This window comes from Bos mutus, chromosome 6, assembly GCF_027580195.1.
Source record: "Bos mutus isolate GX-2022 chromosome 6, NWIPB_WYAK_1.1, whole genome shotgun sequence".
In the NCBI taxonomy this organism is placed as follows: Eukaryota; Metazoa; Chordata; class Mammalia; order Artiodactyla; family Bovidae; genus Bos; species Bos mutus.
In genome coordinates, this window is record NC_091622.1 from 64778589 (window position 1) to 64802011 (window position 23423).

The 23423-nt window shown below is 36.9% G+C and overlaps 1 protein-coding gene across 1 annotated transcript in view; it reads right to left on the minus strand.

Moving 5' to 3' along the window:
* The window catches only part of GABRA2 (gamma-aminobutyric acid type A receptor subunit alpha2), a 146428-nt gene that overhangs the window by 13221 nt on the left and 109784 nt on the right, over positions 1-23423 (minus strand). The window contains 1 exon segment of the mRNA XM_070372348.1: positions 7610-7812. Within this exon segment, the coding sequence (XP_070228449.1) occupies positions 7610-7812 (203 nt within the window).

Genomic DNA, 23423 nt, shown 5'->3' on the forward strand with positions numbered 1-23423 from the left:
CCTTGAAGGCAGAGATTGGGCAATGCAGAGCTTCTAGCAAGTTCCTAGCACAGATCAAGCTTAAAAAAATGTTTGCTTCATGATAAATGAATGACATCTACTGGAATGATATATATAAGTATATATAATGCATATAACCATATATTTTGTAGAGTACAATAAGTATTTATTAGGTTGACAGAAATGGATTCTAATAGTGTGTTCTACAATTATATTATCTAATTATCCCTAAAGTCCTCAATTGCACCATCTATAGATGTAGAAGAGTAGGAAATAATAAAATAAGCTCAATTGAAAAATAACACTCTGGAATTTCCACATATGTGTGGAAATTGTTTTACTTGCGGTTGAGACATATAAAAGAGAAGCAGGAAAATATGGTTATACACTAAAGCAGTAAATGACTTATTTTTATACATTATCCACGGAAAAAAGAAAATTATGCTGCTATAGATCTGTTGATGCTGTTACTTAAGTGGAATGAGAAGGAATTATAATACATACTATTAAACTTTCTATTTTTTAAAGGATGTTTTATAAGAATCAGAATATCCTGAGGTTAAGTTCAGTCTGGGAAACTCCCAATGATAAAAATCAAACTGTCTTACACCATTGTGGCAAATCAATCTGGGTTTTCTTAGAGTATTAGATAAAATGATGCATTAGTAAATTGAGTAAACACTTTAGCTAAAATGTAGACACTTAGTACTGAAATGACCTACATATAAATGAAAATAGCAATCACCGTTTCAGAGTTGGAAAGAATCTCAGGGAGTGTCCCTTAGCATAAGGAAATAGAGCTCTCATAAATATAACACTAAATACAATAGTCTTTGGAGAAAACCCCCTGTTTCCAAAGTGGCAACTCTATGCTCTTCCTATATACAATGTTGCTTTTTTACAGTCATTGCGGCTACTAGAAAGCCCATTATTTGTAAAAAAAACAACATGCTCCCTAATTAGATAATGGTATTGTTAATTGTCTGCTAACCATCCTAAGAAAAGTGATACTTACAGAAGATTGTTTGAAGGTTATACAGTCCATCCACTTCTCTAAGTACTCTAAAGTCTTTCCTTGGATAAAATGGTGCCATAAGAAAGCTATATACTTGGACCATATTAGCTTAGCTCCTTGAAGAATTGCCTTCACTGAGTTGTAAGTTAATGTAATGCCTTCAGCTTTTATTGAAGGGGACTACAAGAAACATCAATATGAAATTAATTACTGCATTTATTGGGAAAATGCTGACATTATTGCAATAGCACCCAACTTTTTCTATATAGTGTTGGATTATTTGCTAAGTCATGTCCGACTCTTGCAACCCCATGGACTGTAGTCTGCCAGGCTCCTCAGTCCATGGGATTCTCCAGGCAAGAATACTGGAGTGGGTTGCCATTTCCTTCTCCAGGGGATCTTCCTGACCAAGGATTGAACCCTGGTCTCCTGCATTGCAGGCAGATTATTTACAACTGAGCTATAATGGAAGCCCTTTTCTAATATAAAACCCATATTATATTGATTAAAAAAGAGAATTCAGTATAGGATTTTTTTTTCCTGAGGAAATTTATACTTCCATTTTTTGGTTGAAGGGAAATAAGCTTCCCCCTACGGTTCATTCTCACAGCCAAGAAGCTTAGAATTTGAATCTTAGCTTTTAGCTATGGACTGGGCTTACTGGGTAGCTCAGCTGGTAAAGAACCTGCCTGCAATGCAGGAGACCCTGATTCAATTCCTGGGTCAAGAAGTTCCCGTGAAGAAGGGATAGGCTTACCCACTCCTGTATTCTGGCCTGGAGAATCCCCATGGACAGAGGAGCCTGGCAGGCTACAGTCCATGGGGTTGCAAAGACTGGGACACGACTGAGTGACTAAGCACAGCACACAGCACAGATATGGACTACAGTTAATATTCTGGCCCAAATGGTGGACATATTTGCAGTCTATTTTCCTTCATCCTGATTTTCTACTTCTATTTATATAATATTATAATAATTTAAGTACATACATTCTTTTGATAGACTGTCTGAAATGCTTTTGGAACAAAGAAGGATCTTAAAAAATACAAATAGATGAATAAAAACACTTAAAATGTGATGCAATGTGATTACCATGGAGTGAATCCCAAAATAATGGCACAGTTCATGTTAATTTGGATATTATGGTGCTATGTCTGTGTTTTCAGTAATTTAATATGTAGTGTATTTCCAAAGAATATGTTTTTCTTGGCCAGTGTAAAACCACTGACTCATATTTAGAAGAAAACACAGTCTTAAGAGAGTAAAGGTATATTTTAAAATTTAATTCAAAGAGCTATATGCTAAACACTATGTTAGGTATTAGCAAAGAAATAATGAATAAGAGGAGAATAAAACCATTCTCCTCTATACCATATAACTTACTGTTAGCTTTGTTTATAATAAAAGTATAATGTAATGAGGTTACATAAAAGGAATTTGTGGCAAGTACTATAAAAGCATAATGGTGGTGGCAATTACGTACAATTGGATAGGTCTTAGGGAATAAGTAGTTCATCAGTTAGGAAAGAAAGGAGAGGGCATTTTAGCAAGAGGGATCAACATATCTAATGTCATGGAGATGGGAAGAGGCATGGATAGTTGGGGATGTTTTTAATGGCTAGAGGAAGAATATGAGCATGGACTTCAGATCTGTTCAATCCTGGATTCACCATTTATTAGATGTGTGATCTTGAGCAAGTAACTTTACTTGATGAATCTTACATTCCTCATTTTGACACAGCGATATTCCCAGGCACGTAGTGGTAAGTGCACAATAAACAGCAAAATACTTTCTTATCATTCATGACGTAAACAAATGTATCAGAAAGCTATATATTTGGGCCATATTAGCTGAGATGCTTGAAAAATTGCTTTCAGCAATTCATTAAAGAGCTAAAAAATAAATGATCATATTTCTGTTTTAGAAAGATACCAATGGAACTACTGTACAGAATGGATTAAAAGGAGACATGATTAGAGATAATGAGGAATAAACAGACTGAAAATAATGAAAGGTGGTAAGGACATGGCCTGTGGACATACACATAGGAAAATGGACATTTACAGCTGATTAGATCTCAAGGGATGCTTTCAAGTTGTCGGTATGTGAAACTAGGTTTTGCCATGTACTGAGATACATATGAAAAAATAGGCACTTAGGACATTTTATTTTTTGGTTGCTTGCTGTTTCTTTCATCTTTTAAAAGAGATATGCAAAGATTGACAAATCATGTTCATGTAGAACATGGGTGCCTGTTGGATATATGAACCTGGAAGTTAAAAGAAAGGTATAATAACTGTGGAAGGTAAGATAAAGGTGTGCGCTGTGGTTATGCTTTGGTTATGCTTACTTAATTACACCACATTTATTGAAAACGAATATGTATAGTAAGCCCTGTACAAAGGGCCAAAGGTAAATGATTTATTAAAATAAATGTGGTCATTGTTACCATGAACAGTGAAGGAGCTAAGACTTAAGCATGCAATTGTAAGCTCTAATAAAGAATGAAATGCAAAAGAGCAGGATACTATACATACTTATAAAATGATCTAATTTTTCAGGGGTCAGGGGAGCAAGTATTCAGAAATTTCCTGAGGACTGGGCTTCCCTGATAGCTCAGTTGGTAAAGAATCTGCCTGCAGTGCAGGAGACCCCAGTTTGATTCCTAAGTCAGGAAGATGCCCTGGAGAAGAGATAGGCTATCCATTCCAGTTCTCATGAGCTTCTGTTGTGGCTCAGTTGGTAAAGAATCTGCCTGCAAAGCAGGAGACCCGGGTTAGATCCCTGGGTTGGGAAGATCCCCTAGGGAAGGGAATGGCTATCCACTCCAGTATTCTGGCCTGGAGAATTCCATGGACAGTATAGTCCATGGGGCCGCAAAGAGTTGGACACGACTGAACAATTTTCACTTCACTTCACACTGGTATTTGTGCTGAGGATGAGTAGGTTTTTATCTATTTAGAGATAATAAACAGTAGACAATGCATAGTGTGGCTAACATTCCTACAAATATTTTCAGTAAAATCCTTAAAACAAGAATCACATAGTAATAGCAAGAACAAAAAAATACATTTAAATGACTGTCTTTGGGGATAAACAAGAGCAAATGCTAGGTAGACTGGACATACTCCACACTTAGGGAAAGAATCTCAAAGAATAGAATGAATAGTGGCAGCTGTCAAGATTTAAGGAAGGAAGGTGATATTCTAAGCCCTGTTTTAAAGGCCTGACAGAAGAGAAAAAGTTGCTGACTTGGACCTGAAATGGAGTCTTGGAGTATAACAGTATTCAATGAGTTCAATGGGAATCCCTTAAGAAAAATGAAAAATTATCTGATTTGAAAATGTAGAGACTGGAATCCTTCAGCTACAGGACAATAAGTAGAAAGATAACCTGATTACAGTGAGCTGAAAATTAAACTGAAAGGGAGAACATATACTTTACAAGCAATGCTTTCAAAAAGCTTGAATGGAAAAAGAAGAATGGGGAATCTGAGGATGGAGGAATGGGTGATAGAATCTGGAGAGAGTTTTGCTTTTGCCTTTACGGTAGATTAAGTATATTAGGCATCATCAGAAACTTACAGGAAGCAGTTGAAAAAGAGAAGATGGCTTTGAAGAAGTAAGAAAAGAAAATAATAATCGATGGTTTAGTATTGAAAAAGGAACAAGAGGAAAAGGAATCAAGAGATAAGGTAGAAGAATTAGTCTTGAGAAAGGTTCCAGAAGACTTTGGGAAGTTGAATACATAGATACTTTCACATATGAAAAGGCATAAATATGTGAAGTTGAATTATTTGATCCTGCACTAAATTTTTAGATCGATAAAGTTTTGTTAACTAATTTCACACCTGAGGCAAAAAGTAGTGTGCAATCTTGTGCAAGATCACAGAGCAAGATAGGCTTTGTCTTCTAACAGAGGGCTCAAATGTAGCTTGAATATGAAGCAAGTGAGTTTATTTGTTTGTGAAAACTAACCTTAAAGATCATCAGAGCACAATCTACATATAAACTGTATGTTAATACATATTTCTTTTTTCAAACATACAATATTAATATGAATCTCCAAGTGATTATCCTCATGAGACAAATTAATACTTGCCAGTTAACAAACCTTAAATAACTTTTTATATATGCTTTGGATTGACAGATCATTAAGTGCATTTACTCATGCTTACTAACTCCAAAAATGAGGACTTCCTCCAGCCTGGTTCAACTAAAAGGATCCCATTTTGGCCTATGGATAAAAACTTTGTATTTCAGGAAAATAACTGTTTTCCACTTAATTAAATCTAAGGAAAACTAAAACAGAGTAAATTGCACTGATTTTTTTTTTTTTTTTAAGGCAGATGTGCTAGTTTGAGGCATTCCACTATGTATCCTTTTAGTTTTAAGAACCTGGTTATTTCCAATAGGAAAAAAAAAAAAAAAACCTCTCAAAATGTATTTGAATCATGAAAATGGATGAGTACTCCCTGATAAATTTACCACTGTAAAGTATTAAAAGATCTTCCATGCAGGCAAAGAAGTCTTGTCATTGCTATTACACTGCCAGATTTAATAGCAAAAATCAATTTATTCTTTTATTCAACAAAACTTTCTGCAGTGCCTACTAATTGCCTGACACTGCGTTTGGCACTCCAGCTATGCAAAAGTGGTTAACAAGCAAGGAGCCTGATGTAATGTTCCCTTTAACTTAACCACTGAACTTGAAACACTTAGAACTGAAATATCAAATTTTGTTAATTGTTCTCTTGCAAATTAGGTTGGTGCATAAATGATTTCAACCAAGATTTATCTGCACTATATGTGATCTGATACGTGGATAGACTTAAATCTAGTATTTGTCTCTGTCAGATTATTGCTTTTAAAATGCATTATCAGGAATCTGTTTTTTTTTTTTTTTTTGCATTTATAGGTACTTGTATTTTCCAAGTTCAGGGGTTGAGAAGGCATATTTTTTGATATGCCAAATCACAGTGTCAATTTGATTGGCACCTCAATGCATTAAAAATAAAATATCAATATATTTCTACATAGATTTACATCACAAACCACTATTTATCTTCTGTGATGTATTTGCAAAGCATTTTATCTTCAAAAAATGTTAGTATGAAAGTGCATGTGTAACTTATATAACTTAAAAGAAGTAACTGCATAGATAGCAATGAAAAAGCAATATACTATATGGGGAATGAAAACATAAATCAACAATAAAATGTGATGGGAATGTTGAAATAACCTAAAAGTTAAGCATAGAATATTAATCAGATTTTCTTTAATATTTACTCACTGACTATTAGTATACAAAATATAGTTTATAAAATGAAATAAATCAGCACTTGTTAAAATTTTACAGTTTACAAAGTTAAGGGAAAAGACTATAATATCAATGTCAATATAATCATATAAATTAGAAAAAAATTATGTTCAAATAACTGAAAAGGAAAATCAGCAAGTATGTTGTTCCAAACTTAATGGAAGGGTATTCAGGTAGATACTTTGTAGAAAAGAAACCCTCCAAGTAGAACTTTTTATTATTATTGAGGAAACTTTATATCTCATTGTGATGTATACAAAGGCTCCTCTTAAGGCAGATTGAGAAAGGAAATAGCTATTTATCTGCACAAAACTCACACTTCCTTCAGTACCTGAAACCGAAAAATAGGCATCAATAATTCCCAAAGAAGTTAATCTTAAAGATAAATATTTTTTCTCTTGTGGAATAAATGAGCAACTGAAAATGTCTAGGCATTCCTACCTACTTACTTATTCAATACAATATGGGAGCGATTACAATCCCGCGAGTTTTTTTACATCCAAGCAACAGAGATGATACCCCCATCTCTGAAGAGTAACTCTGGAGTAACTCAGCCAACTGATAGGGCCTGAGATTCTATAATTGGTAAAATTAATGCCCACTTTTCTTTTCCGAATCTTTTTACTGGAAAGTGGTGTGGTTAAAGGCATGAACTTAATGGTCAGGCAGATCTGGGTTTAAGTAAACATTAACTTGTGTGAACTTGGGCAAGTAAGTAACTTCACTAAACTATACCTTCTTCATAAAAAATGAGTGAGTGAGTGAGTGAAGTCGCTCAGTCGTGTCCGACTCTTTGCGACCCAATGGACTGTAGCCCACCAGGCTCCTTGGTCCATGGGATTTTCCAGGCATGAATACTGGAGTGGGTTGCCATTTCCTTCTCCAGGGGATCTTCCCAACCCAGGGATCAAACTCAGGTCTCCCGTGTTGTAGGCAGACGCTTTACCGTCTGAGCTACCAGGGAAGTCCCATAAAAAAAGAGAGAGAATTAAAAAGAGATCCTAGTTATAAAGTAGTAAAGATTATATGAGAGAGCATATGTAGAAAACTTAGCAAGTGCTTGACACACTGTCAGAGCTCAACTGATGCTAGGAAGTGGTTTTAACAAAGTAATAATACCAGCACTTCTAAAGAATTTCAGGCAAGAGCATACTTTAAAAGAAAGCTTTATGTTTGAATGTTCTTAATGTCAAATTTGAGGAACAGTATCTGTTACAAGCTAAATGGGTTGAGGGATTCGCTTAATCACAGTTAGAAGGAAGTTCTCACTTACCTTGTCATTTACTACACTCTTTCCATCCCAAGCCCATCCTCTTTTGGTGAAGTAATTAACAGTTGCAAATTCAATTAGGGCAGAGAACACAAATGCATAGCAAACAGCAATAAACCAGTCCATGGCAGTTGCATAAGCCACTTTGGGGAGAGAATTCCGAGCACTGATGCTTAGAGTTGTCATTGTTAGAACAGTTGTTACTCCTGCAAAAAGATAGGAAGCAAAAACATCAACAAATACCAGTACGACAGCATTGGAAATATTTTTTTTTCCCCAAAAGGTACTTTCATTGCCACCTTTAGTGACTAGAAAAGCAAACAAACAAAAGTCTTCTGAAAGAAAATACTGCAAAGTTAATTATCATAAATGGTTATTATACTTTTTTGAAGTGATGACTCTGAAATGCTTTGCTTTCTCATTTTTGTTTGTATGAATCTCCTTTTCCGCTTAAGTACCATTGAGGTTAGAAAGACTGGTGAAACTGAAGTAGAATTTCTGATGAGGAAAGCAGGTACTTGAAATTGACCCATTTCCCATTAACATTAATTTAAAAAATCCTTCACAAAGCTTCACATTAATTTGTTCATCATTTATTTGACTCATTCTAAGCAATGGACTGGTCATCCACACTAGTGATCACAACAGAACTATGATTAAGAAGTTCTTCATTCTAAGTATAGCTAGGCTAAGTATGAAATTTTCTAGACTGGCTAGTATTGTGAGGATGGAATTTCTTTAATAATGAAGCTTTGGCTTCCCTGGTGGCTCAGAGGTTAAAGCATCTGCCTGAAATGCAGGAGACCCGGGTTTGATCCCTGAGTTGGGGAGATCCCCTGGGGAAGGAAATGGCACCCTACTCCAGTACTCTTGTCTGGAGAATCCCATGGACGGAGGAGGCTGGTAGGCTACAGTCCATGGGGTCGCAAAGAGTCAGACACAACTGAGTGAGTTCACTTTTCACTTTTCTTTCTCAGAATCTACAGAAAAATAAAACAAGCAACTAAATGCTATACCTTATAAAATATTAACCACTAATTTTAAGGAGTAGTTTATACCTCCGTTGTTTTAAAGAATGTCGTTCGGGGAAATCACAATGGTTAAGTAAAAAGAAAGCAATAACTCAGAAGACAGTCACAACATCAGTCAAAATGTCTACAGTTACCTGCTTTATCAGAGATTCAAGAGAGGATTAATTATGTACATGCATGCATGCATGATAAGTCTCTTCATTCGTGTCTGACTCCTTGTGACCTCATGGACTGTAGCCTGCAAGGCTCCTCCGTCCATGGGATTGTCCAGGCAAGAATACTGGAGTGGGTTGCCATGCCCTTCTCCAGGGCATCTTTCCAACTCAGAGATCAAACCCATGTCTCTTACGTCTTCTGCACTGACAGGAGGGTTCTTTACCACTAGTGCCACCTGGGAAGCCCAATTATGTACACAGAGGATATATTAAATTAAAAGAATCAAAATGTTGGTGAAATGTTCATTCATATAATGAAATTCTTTTATATTTTATATTTTATTCTTTTATATTTCCCTTAGGATAAATAAAACAGATTTTTTCCCACCATAGAGTTAACAATTCATAATAGCAATAATTCTATTTAATTATGAATGAATGAATTTGAGAATATGATGGTAGTAGTAAGAATGAAAGGTAGAAAGATAAATCTAGGTAAAAATAAATTTAGCTCACCTGCTGCTGAGTCAATATTATAAAACACATTTAAGAAATATATTGTGTTAACATGCAACAAACTGTGAAAGATTTTAGATGGTGTCTGCTTTTGAGAATTTGGTACAGTACAATAATTAAATAGAATACAAGACAGTTATACCCACACATACAAACAACAACCTATCCTCCCATGCACACACACATATATAAATGCAACTGACATGAAAATAAATTTAACTTCATCAGCAGTCAAGGGAAAAAAGCAATAATGAGATTTTTTTTTTTTTTTTTTTTACATGTGTTCCCCATCCTGAATCCTCCTTCCTCCTCCCTCCCCATACCATCCCTCTGGGTCATCCCAGTGCACAAGTCCCGAGCATCCAGTATCATGCATCGAACCTGGACTGGTAACTCGTTCCATATATGATATTTTACGTATTTCAATGCCATTATCCCAAATCATCCCACCCTCTCCCTCTCCCACAGAGTCCAAAAGATTGTTCTATACATCAGTGTCTCTTTTGCTGTCTCATATTCAGGGTTATTGTTACCATCTTTCTAAATTCCATATATATGCGTTAGTATACTGTATTGGTGTTTTTCTTTCTGGCTTACTTCTCTGTATAATAGGCTCCAGTTTCATCCACTTCATTAGAACTGATTCAAATGTATTCTTTTTAATGGCTGAGTAATACTCCATTGTGTATATGTACCACTGCTTTCTTATCCATTCATCTGCTGATGGACATCTAGGTTGCTTCCATGTCCTGGCTATTATAAACAGTGCTGTGATGAACATTGGGGTACACATGTCTCTTTCAATTCTGGTTTCCTCGGTGTGTATGCGCAGCAGTGGGATTGCTGGGTCATAAGGCAGTTCTATTTCCAGTTTTTTAAGGAATCTCCACACTGTTCTCCATAGTGGCTGTACTAGTTTGCATTCCTACCAACAGTGTAAGAGGGTTCCCTTTTCTCCACACCCTCTCCAGCATTTATTGCTTGTAGACTTTTGGATTGCAGCCATTCTGACTGGCATGAAATGGTACCTTATAGACCAGCAAAATGTTAGCAAAACTTTGAAAGACTGATATTATCCTGGCACTGAAGATGATGTGGGTCAATGAAATTCTCTTTAGGGATTACAAACTGGTGTACTACATCTAAGAAATTGTTGCCTAATCTGAGGTCATAAAGATTTAAGCCTATATTTTCTTGTGAGTTTTATAGTGTTAGATCTTATATTTAGGTCTTTGGTCCTTTTTGAGGTGATTTTTTGTATATGGTAGATGTCCAGATCCATTCTTCTGCATAGGGATAGTCAGTGGTCCCAACACTACTTGTTGAAAAGACTTTTCTTTCCCCATTAAATGATCTTACCACTGTTGATGAAATCAACTGATCAAAGATGGGTTTACTTCTGGACTTTTAATTCTTCTTTTTTTTCAAACTTGAAACTTTTTATTTTATACTGGGGTATATCCTACCAGTCCATTCTAAAGGAAATCAGTCCTGAATATTCACTGGAAGGACTGATGCTGAAGCTGAAACTCCATTACTTTGGCCATCTGATGCAAAGAACTGACATTAGGAAAGATCCTAATGTTGGGAAAGATTGAAGGCGGGAGGAGAAGGGGACAATAGAGGATAAGATAGTTGGATGGCATTACTGACTCAATGGACATAAGTTTGAGTAACTCTGGGAGTTGATGATGGACAGGGAAGTCTGGGGTGGTGCAGTCCATGGGGTCACAAAAGAGTCGGACACGACTGAGTGACTGAACTGAACTGATAGCCATTTACAATGTTGTGGTAGTCTCTGGTGAACAGTGAAGGGATTCAGCCATATATATACTGGACTTTCAATTCTATTCCATTCATCTACATGTCTGTCCTTACACAAAATTCACAGTTTTCATAACATAGCTTTAGGGTAAGTGTTGAAATTGGAAAGCATGAGTCCTCCAAATTTCTTATTCCTTTTCAAGATTATTTTAGCTATTCAGGGTCCCTTATACTTCCCTATGATTTTATGGTCAGTTTGCTCATTTTTTCAAAAAATGTCCTTGGAGTTTTGGTAGATATTGCATTAAATTCCTTGTTTGGGGAAATATTGCCATATTAACTATAATAAATCTTCTAATCCCCAAATGTGACATATCTATCCATTCTAATTGGACATACATATGTCATCTCCATGTATTTCGAACTTCAATTCCTTTCAGCAACATTTTGTAATTTTCAGTTTATAAGTTTTTCACCTTTAAACTTAAATTTATTTATAGATATTTTCTTCTTTGGGCTGTTATGTAAATTGAAATACCTTTATTTCCATTTTAGATTATTCATTGCTAGTATATAGAAACAAAGCTGATTTTTTTGTGTGTATTGATCTTCTACCTGACATTTTCCTGACAACATTATCTCTAATAATTTTTATGTGGTTTATTAAAAGTTTTCTATATATAAGAATATGCAACTGCATATAGAGTTTTATTTCTTCCTTTCCAAATTGGATGCCTTTTATTTGTTTTTCTTGCCTAACTTCCCTGGCTAATGCCTGTAGTATGATGTTGAATAGAATTGGTGAATGCAGACATCCTTGTCTTGCTCCTGATGTTAGAACTAAAGTTTTAATCTTTCACCTCTAAATATCCTCTTTATTGGATTAAAGAGGTCCTTTTCTAGGGCTAGTTCACTGACTTTTTTTTAACATGAAAGGATGTTTTATGTTTTGCAGAGTCTATTGAGATGATGGTGTATTTTTTTCCATATTCCATAAATCTATTTGGGATTATTACATTGATTGATTTTTGTATGTTTAACCAACCTTACTTTCCTGAGGTAAATTACACTTGGTCACAAGTGTGCAATCCTTTTTATATGTGGCTGGATTCAGTTTGTTAGTTTCCTGTTGAGGACATTTGAATCTATATTCATAAGAGAGATTGATCTGCAGGGAATTTTTTCCTCTTGTGATTTGTCTGGATTGTTGAGCTTCTTGAATGAGTTGATTTGTGTTTTTCATTAAAGCTGAAAAATTTTGACCACTGTTTTTCAAATATTTTAATCCCTTTATCCCTCTTCTCTCCTTCTGTGACTACCACTGTACATATATAGACATGCTTGATAATATGCCAAAACTGTCTTGCTGCTGCTGCTGCTGCTGCTGCTAAGTCGCTTCAGTCGTGTCTGACTCTGTGCAACCCCATAGACGGCAGCCCATTAGGCTCCTCTGTCCCTGGGATTCTCCAGGCAAGAATACTGGAGTGGGTTGCCATTTCCTTCTCCAATGCATGAAAGTAAAAAGTGAAAGTGAAGTAGCTCAGTCGTGTCCGACACTTAGCGACCCCATGGACTGCAGCCTACCAGACTCCTCCATCTTAGGCACTCATTATTTTTCCTCATTTTTTTTTAACTCCCTGTTTCCCATACTTAAGAATCTTAACTGACTTATCTCTGAGTTCACTGATTCTTTCTTCTTATTGCATAAATCTACTATTAAGCTCCTCTAGTAAATTTTTCTTTTCAGTTTTGGTACTTTAGAATTGCTGAATTTCTACTTGTTTACTTTGTATAATTTCTATTGATTTGATATTCTATGTTTGATGAGGCATCATTAGTACACTTTCGTTCTTTAGACATGGTTTCCTTTAGCTGTTCTATTTTATCTAATGTAGCTTATTTAAAGTCTTTATTTATTGCAACACTTGGGCTTCCTTAGGTACAGTTTCTAATGAATCTTTTTATTTTTTTAAATGGTATATACTTTTAAAATTTGCAGACCTTATATTTTTGTTGTAAACTGGACATTTTGAATACTGTGATGTGGCAATTCTGAAAATTATATTCTTACCCTTTCCAGGGTCTTTTTCAATTGTGACGTTGTATTTATGAACTCTGCATAGTGACTTTTCTTAACTAATTCTGTAAATTCTGTACTCTTTCCATTTGGGACCACTGAAGTCTCTGTTTTCTTAGCCTAATGGCCATCTAATGATTGGACAGACTTTCTGAAACCCTTGAAAGCATAAATTTATCTGTCTTTGTCAGGTGATTATGTATGCAGGTTGGGTATGTCTTCAACATTCAGCCACACAGTTGACAACTCTGCCTTAGCATCCACTTCCTGCTTGTATAGAGGCTCGAGGTCAATGAGAGGGGAGTGCTTTGGGCTTCCTCAGTCATTTTTGGGTATTCACATAACTGTGTATCCATGTGGCCTTCTAGATTCTAAGAAATACGTTGGTGTGTTTCAAATCACTTATGTACAATTGATTCCCCAGCTTTTCCTCTTAAATTTTTTGGTTAGCCCATTGTTTGATCCAAAAGTTTTCCATTGCTTCTGGCACAGGCAGCTAAAATATTTGTCTGTAAAGGCTTTCAGTGGTATCCCTCAGGTAGTGATTTTGACACTAGAGGGGATTCTGAGTCAGGTAAATAAAAAGAAGCTTTTTGAGAAGATCTTCCAGGGAAACACCATACAGATGAAGTGATGAGAATTCTTTCTAAATGAGCGCCTCCTGTACCAGAAATTCAAGCTTTATTTTTAAGACTACCACTTAGGTGGGGAGTGGATATGAGACTAGGGTAAGTTTCAGTACCACAGAGATTACTATTCTTACGAAGATTCTACAAATTTTCTCGAATAATTGTACTCAGGGTTGCAAACTGTTGGCTGATTTCCAAGGTTTTGAAAAAGTTGATTTTAACAGTTTTACCATTTTCTCATTGCTTTTATGAAGATGTCGGATTTTAGTATTTCTTACTCCACCATTTTTGTTGATATCACTTCAAACAATTTGAATGGGTCTCCCCTGAGACCTAGGAATTGTTTTTCTAGATAAGCCGGGGCAGGATGAAATCTGTGTACTTCTGTCCTCAGAAGGTCTTACAGTCAGATTGCTGGGTTTGAATTCTGGCTCCAATAATTGCTGCCTGTGTAATCTTGAGTAAGTCTCTCAACTGTTCTCCTTATGTTCCATAACTTCAAAACAGATCTTTAGACTATATCTACTTAAGAATAATGTTGTGAAAGTTAAGTATGTATTTACCACAAACTCTGGGACATTGTGGGAATTTACTAAATGTTATTTATTTTATTCTCTTTTTGTTGCTATTAATACTATCAGAAACCTACCCTACTGCAGTGACAGCAGAAAAATATTTAAAGATAAATGATACACAAGGCTTCTTATCATGAACACTGCTTGTAAAAGTAAAAAGGTGGTAATGTTAGCAATCAGTGATTGGGAAATAGTTTAATAAAATTTTTAATACCTATATCAGTAATACCACAACAATAAAGTTGGGATAATATTGACTGTAAAAAAATCTACAATATATTTTTCTTAAAAATGTTTCATGATTCAGTTTTCATGAAAGTTTATGCACAGGAATTTGTGTGTCAATATAGATATACTGCATGAACTTAGTAAGTAAAAAAATCAAAAAGGACATTCATCTTAAGTTACCATGTTCAGGAATAAGATAGCATGTGGTTTGGAATGATGAACTAGAAACTTTGTTTCTATTTCAAGTTCAGTTGAAATAGAAAAAAAATCAGATTTTTTCTATGATTTTATTTTTTAATTATTTAATTATTTTAATGTATAATTCATTCCTCAGGTTTTCCTCTTAAATCTTTTTGGTTAGCCCATTGTTTGATCCAAAAGTTATCCATTGCCTCTGACAGAGGCTGCTAAAATATTTGTCTGTAAATACTTTCAGTTATTTTTCTATTATTTAATTGTTTTGGTATTTTATCAGATAAACAAGAAAGGACAAAATTTCTAAGGGTATTATCTAAGATAATCATATTGATATTAGTTACTTTGGGGAATTAACATTGAGGGAAATTCACTTTTTTCCTGAAGTGGCCCTTCTTTGCTTCTGTGATAAGACAAAATGCAAAATTTTTAATTTAAACAAGAGATAATGACTTTTAATTATTTCTAATTCAACTGTGAATTTTGGGGAATAACAGATACACTAATGTGGACTAACAAAGAAAAATCTACAAAAAATGCATATTCAAATTATGGCAAACCATAAATTTAATTATGATTCTGAGTCCATACCGTTAGCTTAAAATTAAATTTGAGTCTAGTCACTCAAGCCACTAAAATGTTACAGCAATTTCAATATAAATGTTTTTCACCATATTTAAATTGCCCCTGAATCTAAATTTTATTTTCTTTCATCTGATTGTAGAAACTTGACATGAAAATTGTTAACACTGATTATAAGCTTTCCCTCCTTCCCTCCCTTCCTTCATTTTTCTTTATACTGCAGGGATAAGTTTCTCATAAGCCAGCTTTTCTCTCTGTTAGTTCAGCTTAGTCTGTCCCATTATACTATAGATAGAAAAGCTAGGCATTCAAAAGTTGCACTTCCCTAAAAAGTTCACAAACCTCCCACATGCCCATCTCCCAGCAGTGGGCATTTTCCCATTCCTGGTAAGGCCTCCATAAATGAATGTTTCCACGACATTACTGTAGCAGATTGTGTCTTCCCTTATCACCTCCGAGGGGCCACTGAAACTCAACGTTTCTTTGGGAAGCCTAAGTTTCTTTTACAGTAAAATAAAAGGCAAGTAGCTTATAAAGCGCTTTCAGCACTAAAATTTTATGCATATATGTGAAAAATATGTGACCATTCCTCAGACAATATCTAACATATAGCTATTTTACATTTTGATTTTATGCTGCATAATATTTCTTTTTCCAACTTGTATGTGCTGAAAACCTCAGTTCTTTTTTTTTTAATTTAAATTTATTTATTTTAATTGGAGGCTAATTACTTTACAATATTGTATTGGTTTTGCCATACATCAACATGAATCTGCCACAGGTGTACATGTGTTCCCCATCCTGAACCCCCCTCTCACCTCCCTCCCCGTACCATCCCTCTGGGTCATCCCAGTGCACCAGACCCAAGCATCCTGTATCCTGCATCAAACCTGGACTGGCGATTCATTTCTTATATGATATTATACATGTTTCAATGCCATTCTCCCAAATCCCATCCTCTCCCTCTTCCACAGAGTCCAAAAGACTGTTCTTTACATCACTGTCTCTTTTGCTGTTTTGCATACAGGGTTATCATTACCATCTTTCTAAATTCCATATATATGTGTTAGTATACTGTATTGGTGTTTTTCTTTCTGGCTTACTTCACTCTGTATAATAGGCTCCAGTTTCATCCACTTCATTAGAACTGATTCAAATGTATTCTTTTTAATGGCTGAGTAATACTCCATTGTGTATATATACCACAGCTTTCTTATCCATTCATCTGCTGACGGACATCTAGGTTGCTTCCATGTTCTGGCTATTATAAACAGTGCTGCGATGAACATTGGGGTACACATGTCTCTTTCAATTCTGGTTTCCTTGGTGTGTATGTGCAGCAGTGGGATTGCTGGGTCATAAGGCAGTTCTATTTCCAGTTTTTTAAGGAATCTCCACACTGTTCTCCATAGTGGCTGTACTAGTCTGCATTCCCACCAACAGTGTAAGAGTGTTCCCTTTTCTCCACACCCTCTCCAGCATTTATTGCTTGTAGACTTTTAGATCGCAGCCATTCTGACTGGCGTGAAATGGTACCTCATTGTGGTTTTGATTTGCATTTCTCTGATAATGAGTGATGTTGAGCATCTTTTCATGTGTTTGTTAGCCATCTGTATGTCTTCTTTGGAGAAAAGTCTGTTTAGTTCTTTGGCCCATTTTTCGATTGGGTCATTTATTTTTCTGGAATTGAGCTGCAGGAGTTGCTTGCATATTTTTGAGATTAGTTGTTTGTCAGTTGCTTCATTTGTTATTATTTTCTCCCATTCTGAAGGCTGCCTTTTCACCTTGCTTATAGTTTCCTAGAATGGAACTGGAGGAATCAACTTGTCTGACTTCAGACTCTACTACAAAGCCACAGTCATCAAGACAGTATGGTACTGGCACAAAGACAGAAATAAAGATCAATGGAACAAAATAGAAAGCCCAGAGATAAATCCACGCACCTATGGACACCTTATCTTTGATAAAGGAGGCCAAAATATACAATGAAGAAAAGACAATCTCTTTAACTAGTGGTATTGGAAAAACTGGTCAACCACTTTAAAAGAATGAAACTAGAACACTTTCTCGGAGAAGGCGATGGCACCCCACTCCAGTACTCTTGCCTGGAAAATCCCATGGACGGAGGAGGCTGGTGGGCTGCAGTCCATGGGGTCGCAAAGAGTCAGATACGACTGAGCGACTTCACTTTCACTTTTCACTTTCATGCATTGGAGAAGGAAATGGCAACCCACTCCAGTGTTCTTGCCTGGAGAATCCCAGGGACGGGAGAGCCTGTTGGGCTGCCGTCTATGAGGTCACACAGAGTCGGACACGACTGAAGCGACTTAGCAGCAGCAGCAGCAGAACACTTTCTAACACCATACACAAAAATAAACTCAAAATAGATTAAAGATCTAAACGTAAGACCAGAAACTATAAAACTCCTAGAGGAGAACATAGGCAAAACACTCTCCAACATAAATCACAGCAGGATCCTCTATGATCCACCTCCCAGAATATTGGAAATAAAAGCAAAAATAAACAAATGGGACCTAATTAAAAATAAAAGCTTCTGCACAACAAAGAAAACTATAAGCAAGGTGAAAAAACCTCGGTTCAATAGTAGCTAAGTAGATGGTGTCAAAGTAAAGAAATGCTATGTGTTGAGTGAGACTATACATCGAAAGGAAAAAATCAAATCTGGGAAATGATTTCACACAGAGAATGAGACTGTGGGCTCCACGGCAAGATACCTGAATTCTAATTCTGTGACCTTAAGGAAGTTCCCTAGCTTCTTTGTTCCACAAATTTCCTCATTTGTAAAGCAGGGATAGGTAGTGTTTTCCCAATGTGGGTTTGATCCCTGCGTCAGAAAGATTCCCCTGGAGAAGGAAATGGCAACCCATTTCAGTATTCTTGCCTGGAGAATCCTATGGACAGAGGAGCCTGGGGGGTTACAGTCCATGAGGTCACAGAGTCACACATGACTGAATGACTGAGAAAGCATGCATCCTGTTGCTACAGCAATCAAAAGAGTTACCACATGTAAAACAACGCCTCTTATTATAAAAAGATACCTGAAAGGAAAGTTAGGACATATTTAAATCAGAAAAATAAAATCCTCAAGTTGTAAAGAATTTTCAGCCAATTAAAAAATAAATAAAATATTTTTTAAAATCCTCGAGACCTTTATACCCATCAAATTCTTATAAGTGAGTATTTGTGGTTAGGGTATGGGGTGGAAGTTAGGAAGGAGAAATCTCAAAAACCAAATAGGCACAAAAACTGCAATAGAACAGAAACTTAAAATTGTTTGATACCACCTGCTGGTTGCTGATAGAAATGGCAGAAACTACAGACTTCTGGTAACAAAATGTTGGATTCCCCACTCCACCCCACCTTCCCCTTGAGCCCAGTAGACAAAACAATAATCATTCCTTCCCCCCAAAATGATAATAATAATATTAACAAATACAGTAGAAGCACACTATGAAATTTGTTGTTGTGTTGTCACTAAGTTGTGTCTGACCCTTTTGCAATCCCATGGACTGTAGCCCACCAGGCTCCTCTGTCCATGGGATTTCCCAGGCAAGAATACTGGAAAAGGTTGCCATTTCCTTCTCCAGGGGATCTTCCTGACACAGCGATCAAACCTGTGTCTCCTACCTTGGCAGGCAGATTCTTTACCACTGAGCCACCTGGGAAGCCCCACACAATGAAAGATCGCAGTTTTATTTTTAAGGTTGAAATTTTAATGCATAACTGTACTACTACATCTGATGGGCTTCTCAGGTGGTGCCAGTGGTAAAATCCCACCTGCCAGTGCAGGAGACTAAGAGACATGGGTTCTATCCCTGCGTCGAGAAGATACCTTGGATGAGGGCATGGCAACCCACTCTAGTATTGCCTGGAGAATCCCATGGAAAGAGAAGCCTGATGGTCTATAGTCCATAGGGTTACAAAGAGTCAGACATGACTGAAGTGAATAAGCACCCACACACGCTACATCTGAATAATAAAAAAGTTGAAACTTTTATATATTAGAGGCAGAAATTATACTCGGATAACATATCATTGTTGTAATATCTAATTATCTCAAACTCTATTAATTAAAATTTTTTCAACTTGGAAACTATTGATTATGATCTAGAACATGTTTGAAAGGTTAATTATAGTGTACATAATACTATGAGGGATTTACAATTTTTTTCTCTATGTTTACCTGACCCATCATGAATTTAATAAATCCAAAACTCATATCCCTTTCCCCAAACCCTTTTCATCTTTATGTCTCTTTCTTAGTGAAAGACTTCTGCAATCTGAATGAAGCCATTTTAATATTCAAGGTTGAAATGGCAGTGACATGGGTAGTTTGTCAGTCTGGGCAACATTCGGTTTCTTTTACTGAGAATTTTTTTTCTCTTTCACACATCCCTCTTTTTTATTACCAAAATCCTATTCAGTTCAGTTCAGTTCAGTTCAGTCACTCAGTCTGATTCTTTGTGACCCCATGAACCGCAGCACACAAGGCCTCCCTGTCCATCACCAACTCCCAGAGTTTACCCAAACTCATGTCCATTGAGTTGGTGATGCCATCCAACCATCTCATCCTCTGTCATCCCCTTCTCCTCCTGCCTTCGATCTTTCCCAACATCAGGGTCTTTTCAAGTGAGTCAGCTCTTCTCCTCAGGTGGCCAAAATATTGGAGTTTCAGCTTCAGCATCAGTCCTTCCAATGAACACCCAGGACTGATTTACTTTAAGATGGACTGGTTGGATATTCTTGCAGTCCAAGGGACTCTCAAGAGTCTTCTCCAACACCACAGTTCAAAAGCATCAATTCTTTGGTGCTCAGCTTTCTTTAACTCTCACGTCCATACATGACCACTGGAAAAACCATAGCCTTGACTAGACAGACCTTTGTTGACAAAGTAATATCTCTGCTTTTTAATATGTCTTAATAAATTATTAAGCACCTACTTAGTGCCAGGTAGTTTTGTAGTACTGAGAACACACCAATAAACAAAAGAGCAAAGATTCCTGCACCCAAAGAATGCACACTGGACCAGTACACACAGCTCAACTTGCTCTTTTTGTAGGACTTCACCCATAAAGGCAACTATGACCTGGTCCTATGCATGCCTCTATCATATCACATCCTGTTTGAATTTTCTATTGGTTTACATGACTGTATAGCCCCCCTAAAATTCAGAGATTAGAGTTTGTTTGTCATCTTCTCCTCAGAATGTAAAAGGGTGCATAGCAGAGGCTAGAAGGTCATTATATAGTTTTTTAAAATAAACTATTTGCCCAATGATCTGTAACTGATAAGCACTTATTCATTAGGATAAAAGCAAGAAATCTATTCCTTCTTTTATAAAGCAAGCAGGCATTGAGTTCCCATTCTATGCTGGGTACTGTGGAGCTGTGCATGAAATGTGAGCCAAACCAAATTAGTTGTGTATATTTTTTTTTCCCAAAACAACACAAAATAATATAATATCACAGCTGGGTCTATGATGAACTGTAACTGGATGACCTACCTAGACTGGGAAGTTGGGTTGTTGCTGCTGCTGCTGCTAAGTCACTTCAGTCGTGTCCGACTCGGTGCGACCCCATAGAGGCGGCCCAACAGGCTCCTCCATCCCTGGGATTCTCCAGGCAAGAACAGTGGAGTGGGTTTCCATTTCCTTCTCCAATGCATGAAAGTGAAAAGTGAAAGTGAAGTCGCCCAGTCGTATCTGACTCTGTGCGACCCCATGGACTGCAGCCCACCAGGCTCCTCCGTCTATGGGATTTTCCAGGCAAGAGTACTGGAGTGGGGTGCCATTGCCTTCTCTGGGGAAGTTGGGTTAGGCTGCCCCAAAGAAATATGGGGAAAAGTTAGAAGGGTCATCAGGCAATGCTGAGGAAAGAATATGCACAGGAGCCCAGCCAGAGACACGAGGAAACATGGCATTGTGAGGAATGGAGAGACTCCTGCAAGGTGGGAAGACAGAAGAGGAGGGTTTCATGAGGAGGAGGTCAAGGGGAAAGCAAAGGCCAGACCATCCAGGGCCTACTTGATGCTGTCAAGATAAAAATGACTTCCAAGAGCACTTCTAAAGCTTTACAGAGTTCATGCTAAACTGGTTAGTGACATGGTCAGTATTTCTTGTTTAAAAGATTACTCTGGCTATTATCTTCCATAGTTAACTAGGCTCCTCTGTTCATGGGATTCTCCAGGCACAAATACTGGAATGGGTTGTCATGACTTCCTCCAGGGTATCTTCCTGACCCAGGGATCGAACCCACGTCTCTTGTTAGTTCTGCATTGGCAGGCAGAATCTTTACCATTGCGCCACCCAAGAAGCATTCAATAGTTAAGATGATTGCTTTTATCTTCTCTAGCTTTTTTTTCAAACATTTTCTCTTTGCCTTTAGTTTACTGCTGTTTTAATATGATATGACTGTGTTTTTCTTTGTTTTGCTTTGTAGATAATTATCCTTTGTGATGTCCTCTGAGTTTTGTGGACCTATGGTTTAGTCATTAATATTTGGCAAGTTTCAGCCACGATTATGTCAAATATTTCTTCTGTTCTCACTTTATTCTTCTGATATTACAATTATGACTCTGTTCCACCTATTCAAATGGTAGCACAGTTCCTGAATGCTTTGTTCTGTTTTTGTTGTTATTTATTCAATTGAGTTTTTTTCTTGCTTGAATTTCAGTTTGAAAGTTGAAATTTCTAATGATCACATACTAGCTAATCAATTCATTCTTCAGTCTTAGAGTTGGTTGATGAGTCCACTAAAGTCATTCTTCATTTCCATTACTGTCTTCTTTATTCCTATCATTCCTTTTGATTTTTAGAGTTTCCATTTCTCTGCTTTTCTAACCAATCTCTTCTTGCAGGTTGATTACTTCTTCCATTAGAGGTACTAACATATTAATCATAGTTACTTTAAATTCCTTATTTTATAATTCCAACGTGCCTATCATGTCTGAGTCTCTCTCGTTGCTTTTTCTCTTCCAACTGTGTTTTTTTTTTAATGTTTCCCTTTGGCATGCCTTCTAATTTTTACCCCAAGTATTAGTAAAGTGTAATTGACATACATCACTGATAATTTTTTGTTAAAAGCTGACCATGTTAATTTGGGTAATAGGGACTGACATAAATAGACCCTCAGGATAGGATTTAAATTAATCTGGCTAGACAGCTGTGTTTAATGTCTGCTGTCATTATAGGTGCCACAGGATTCAAGGCTTTTTTGTTTTCTTGTGGCTTCCACTCTTGACCTTGGACTTTCCTAGCTACTACTTCTCCCAGGGAGTCTGTGCCTTCAGCTTTTCTGCTATAAGCTGCTGCTATTCTACAGGCATCTCATTGGTGTGGTAGTAAGGTGTACGGAAGGGAGACTGAACTATTAATAAAATCTGATTTGATTTCAGGCTTTTAGGCAGCCTGTGTCTCAGACTGTAACATCACAAGTGTTTCTCTTCTGGTATGGTTTTATTCCCCCTTCTCCTTCCTCCTTGCAGTGGCTGCAGCATGCCCAATCTATTTCCGTGATGCTCTGATCCCAATCTATTTCCATGATGCTCTGATCTCTGGTGATAGTATTTCATTTTCTCATATCTCCTTAGGTGAGAAAGTAAGGCTAGAGCAGACTGAGTGGGAAGAATGGCCTCTGTCAGCTGGGATGAGGCTCCGGCCAAGTCCCTTTCCCTGGACACAGGCTTTGTTTATGGAAAAGGCTCTGGGTATGCTTCAAAAAGATTCTTCTCCTTCCTCCTTCCTCTGCTATTGTTAAGAATGGATATAGCTTAGATGTTTAGCCTGAGAATCTAGTGGGATTCCGGGAGGTAAAATCCCATGAATATGTCGGGCTCCTTCAAAAGTTGTGCTTCACTAGTTTCTTACTCTCACATGAGTACATGTTCAGTATCTAACAATTATGAAAATAAGCATTTAAATACCTCTACCAGCGTATGCTGTTTAAGCAGCATCTCTTCCAGGTAAAAACAAAGTCTTAGCGGTGTCTCTGGATGTCCCTGCCTCTCCCCAAATTGGGACGGCAGTTTGCCTGTCACCTCAATTCTC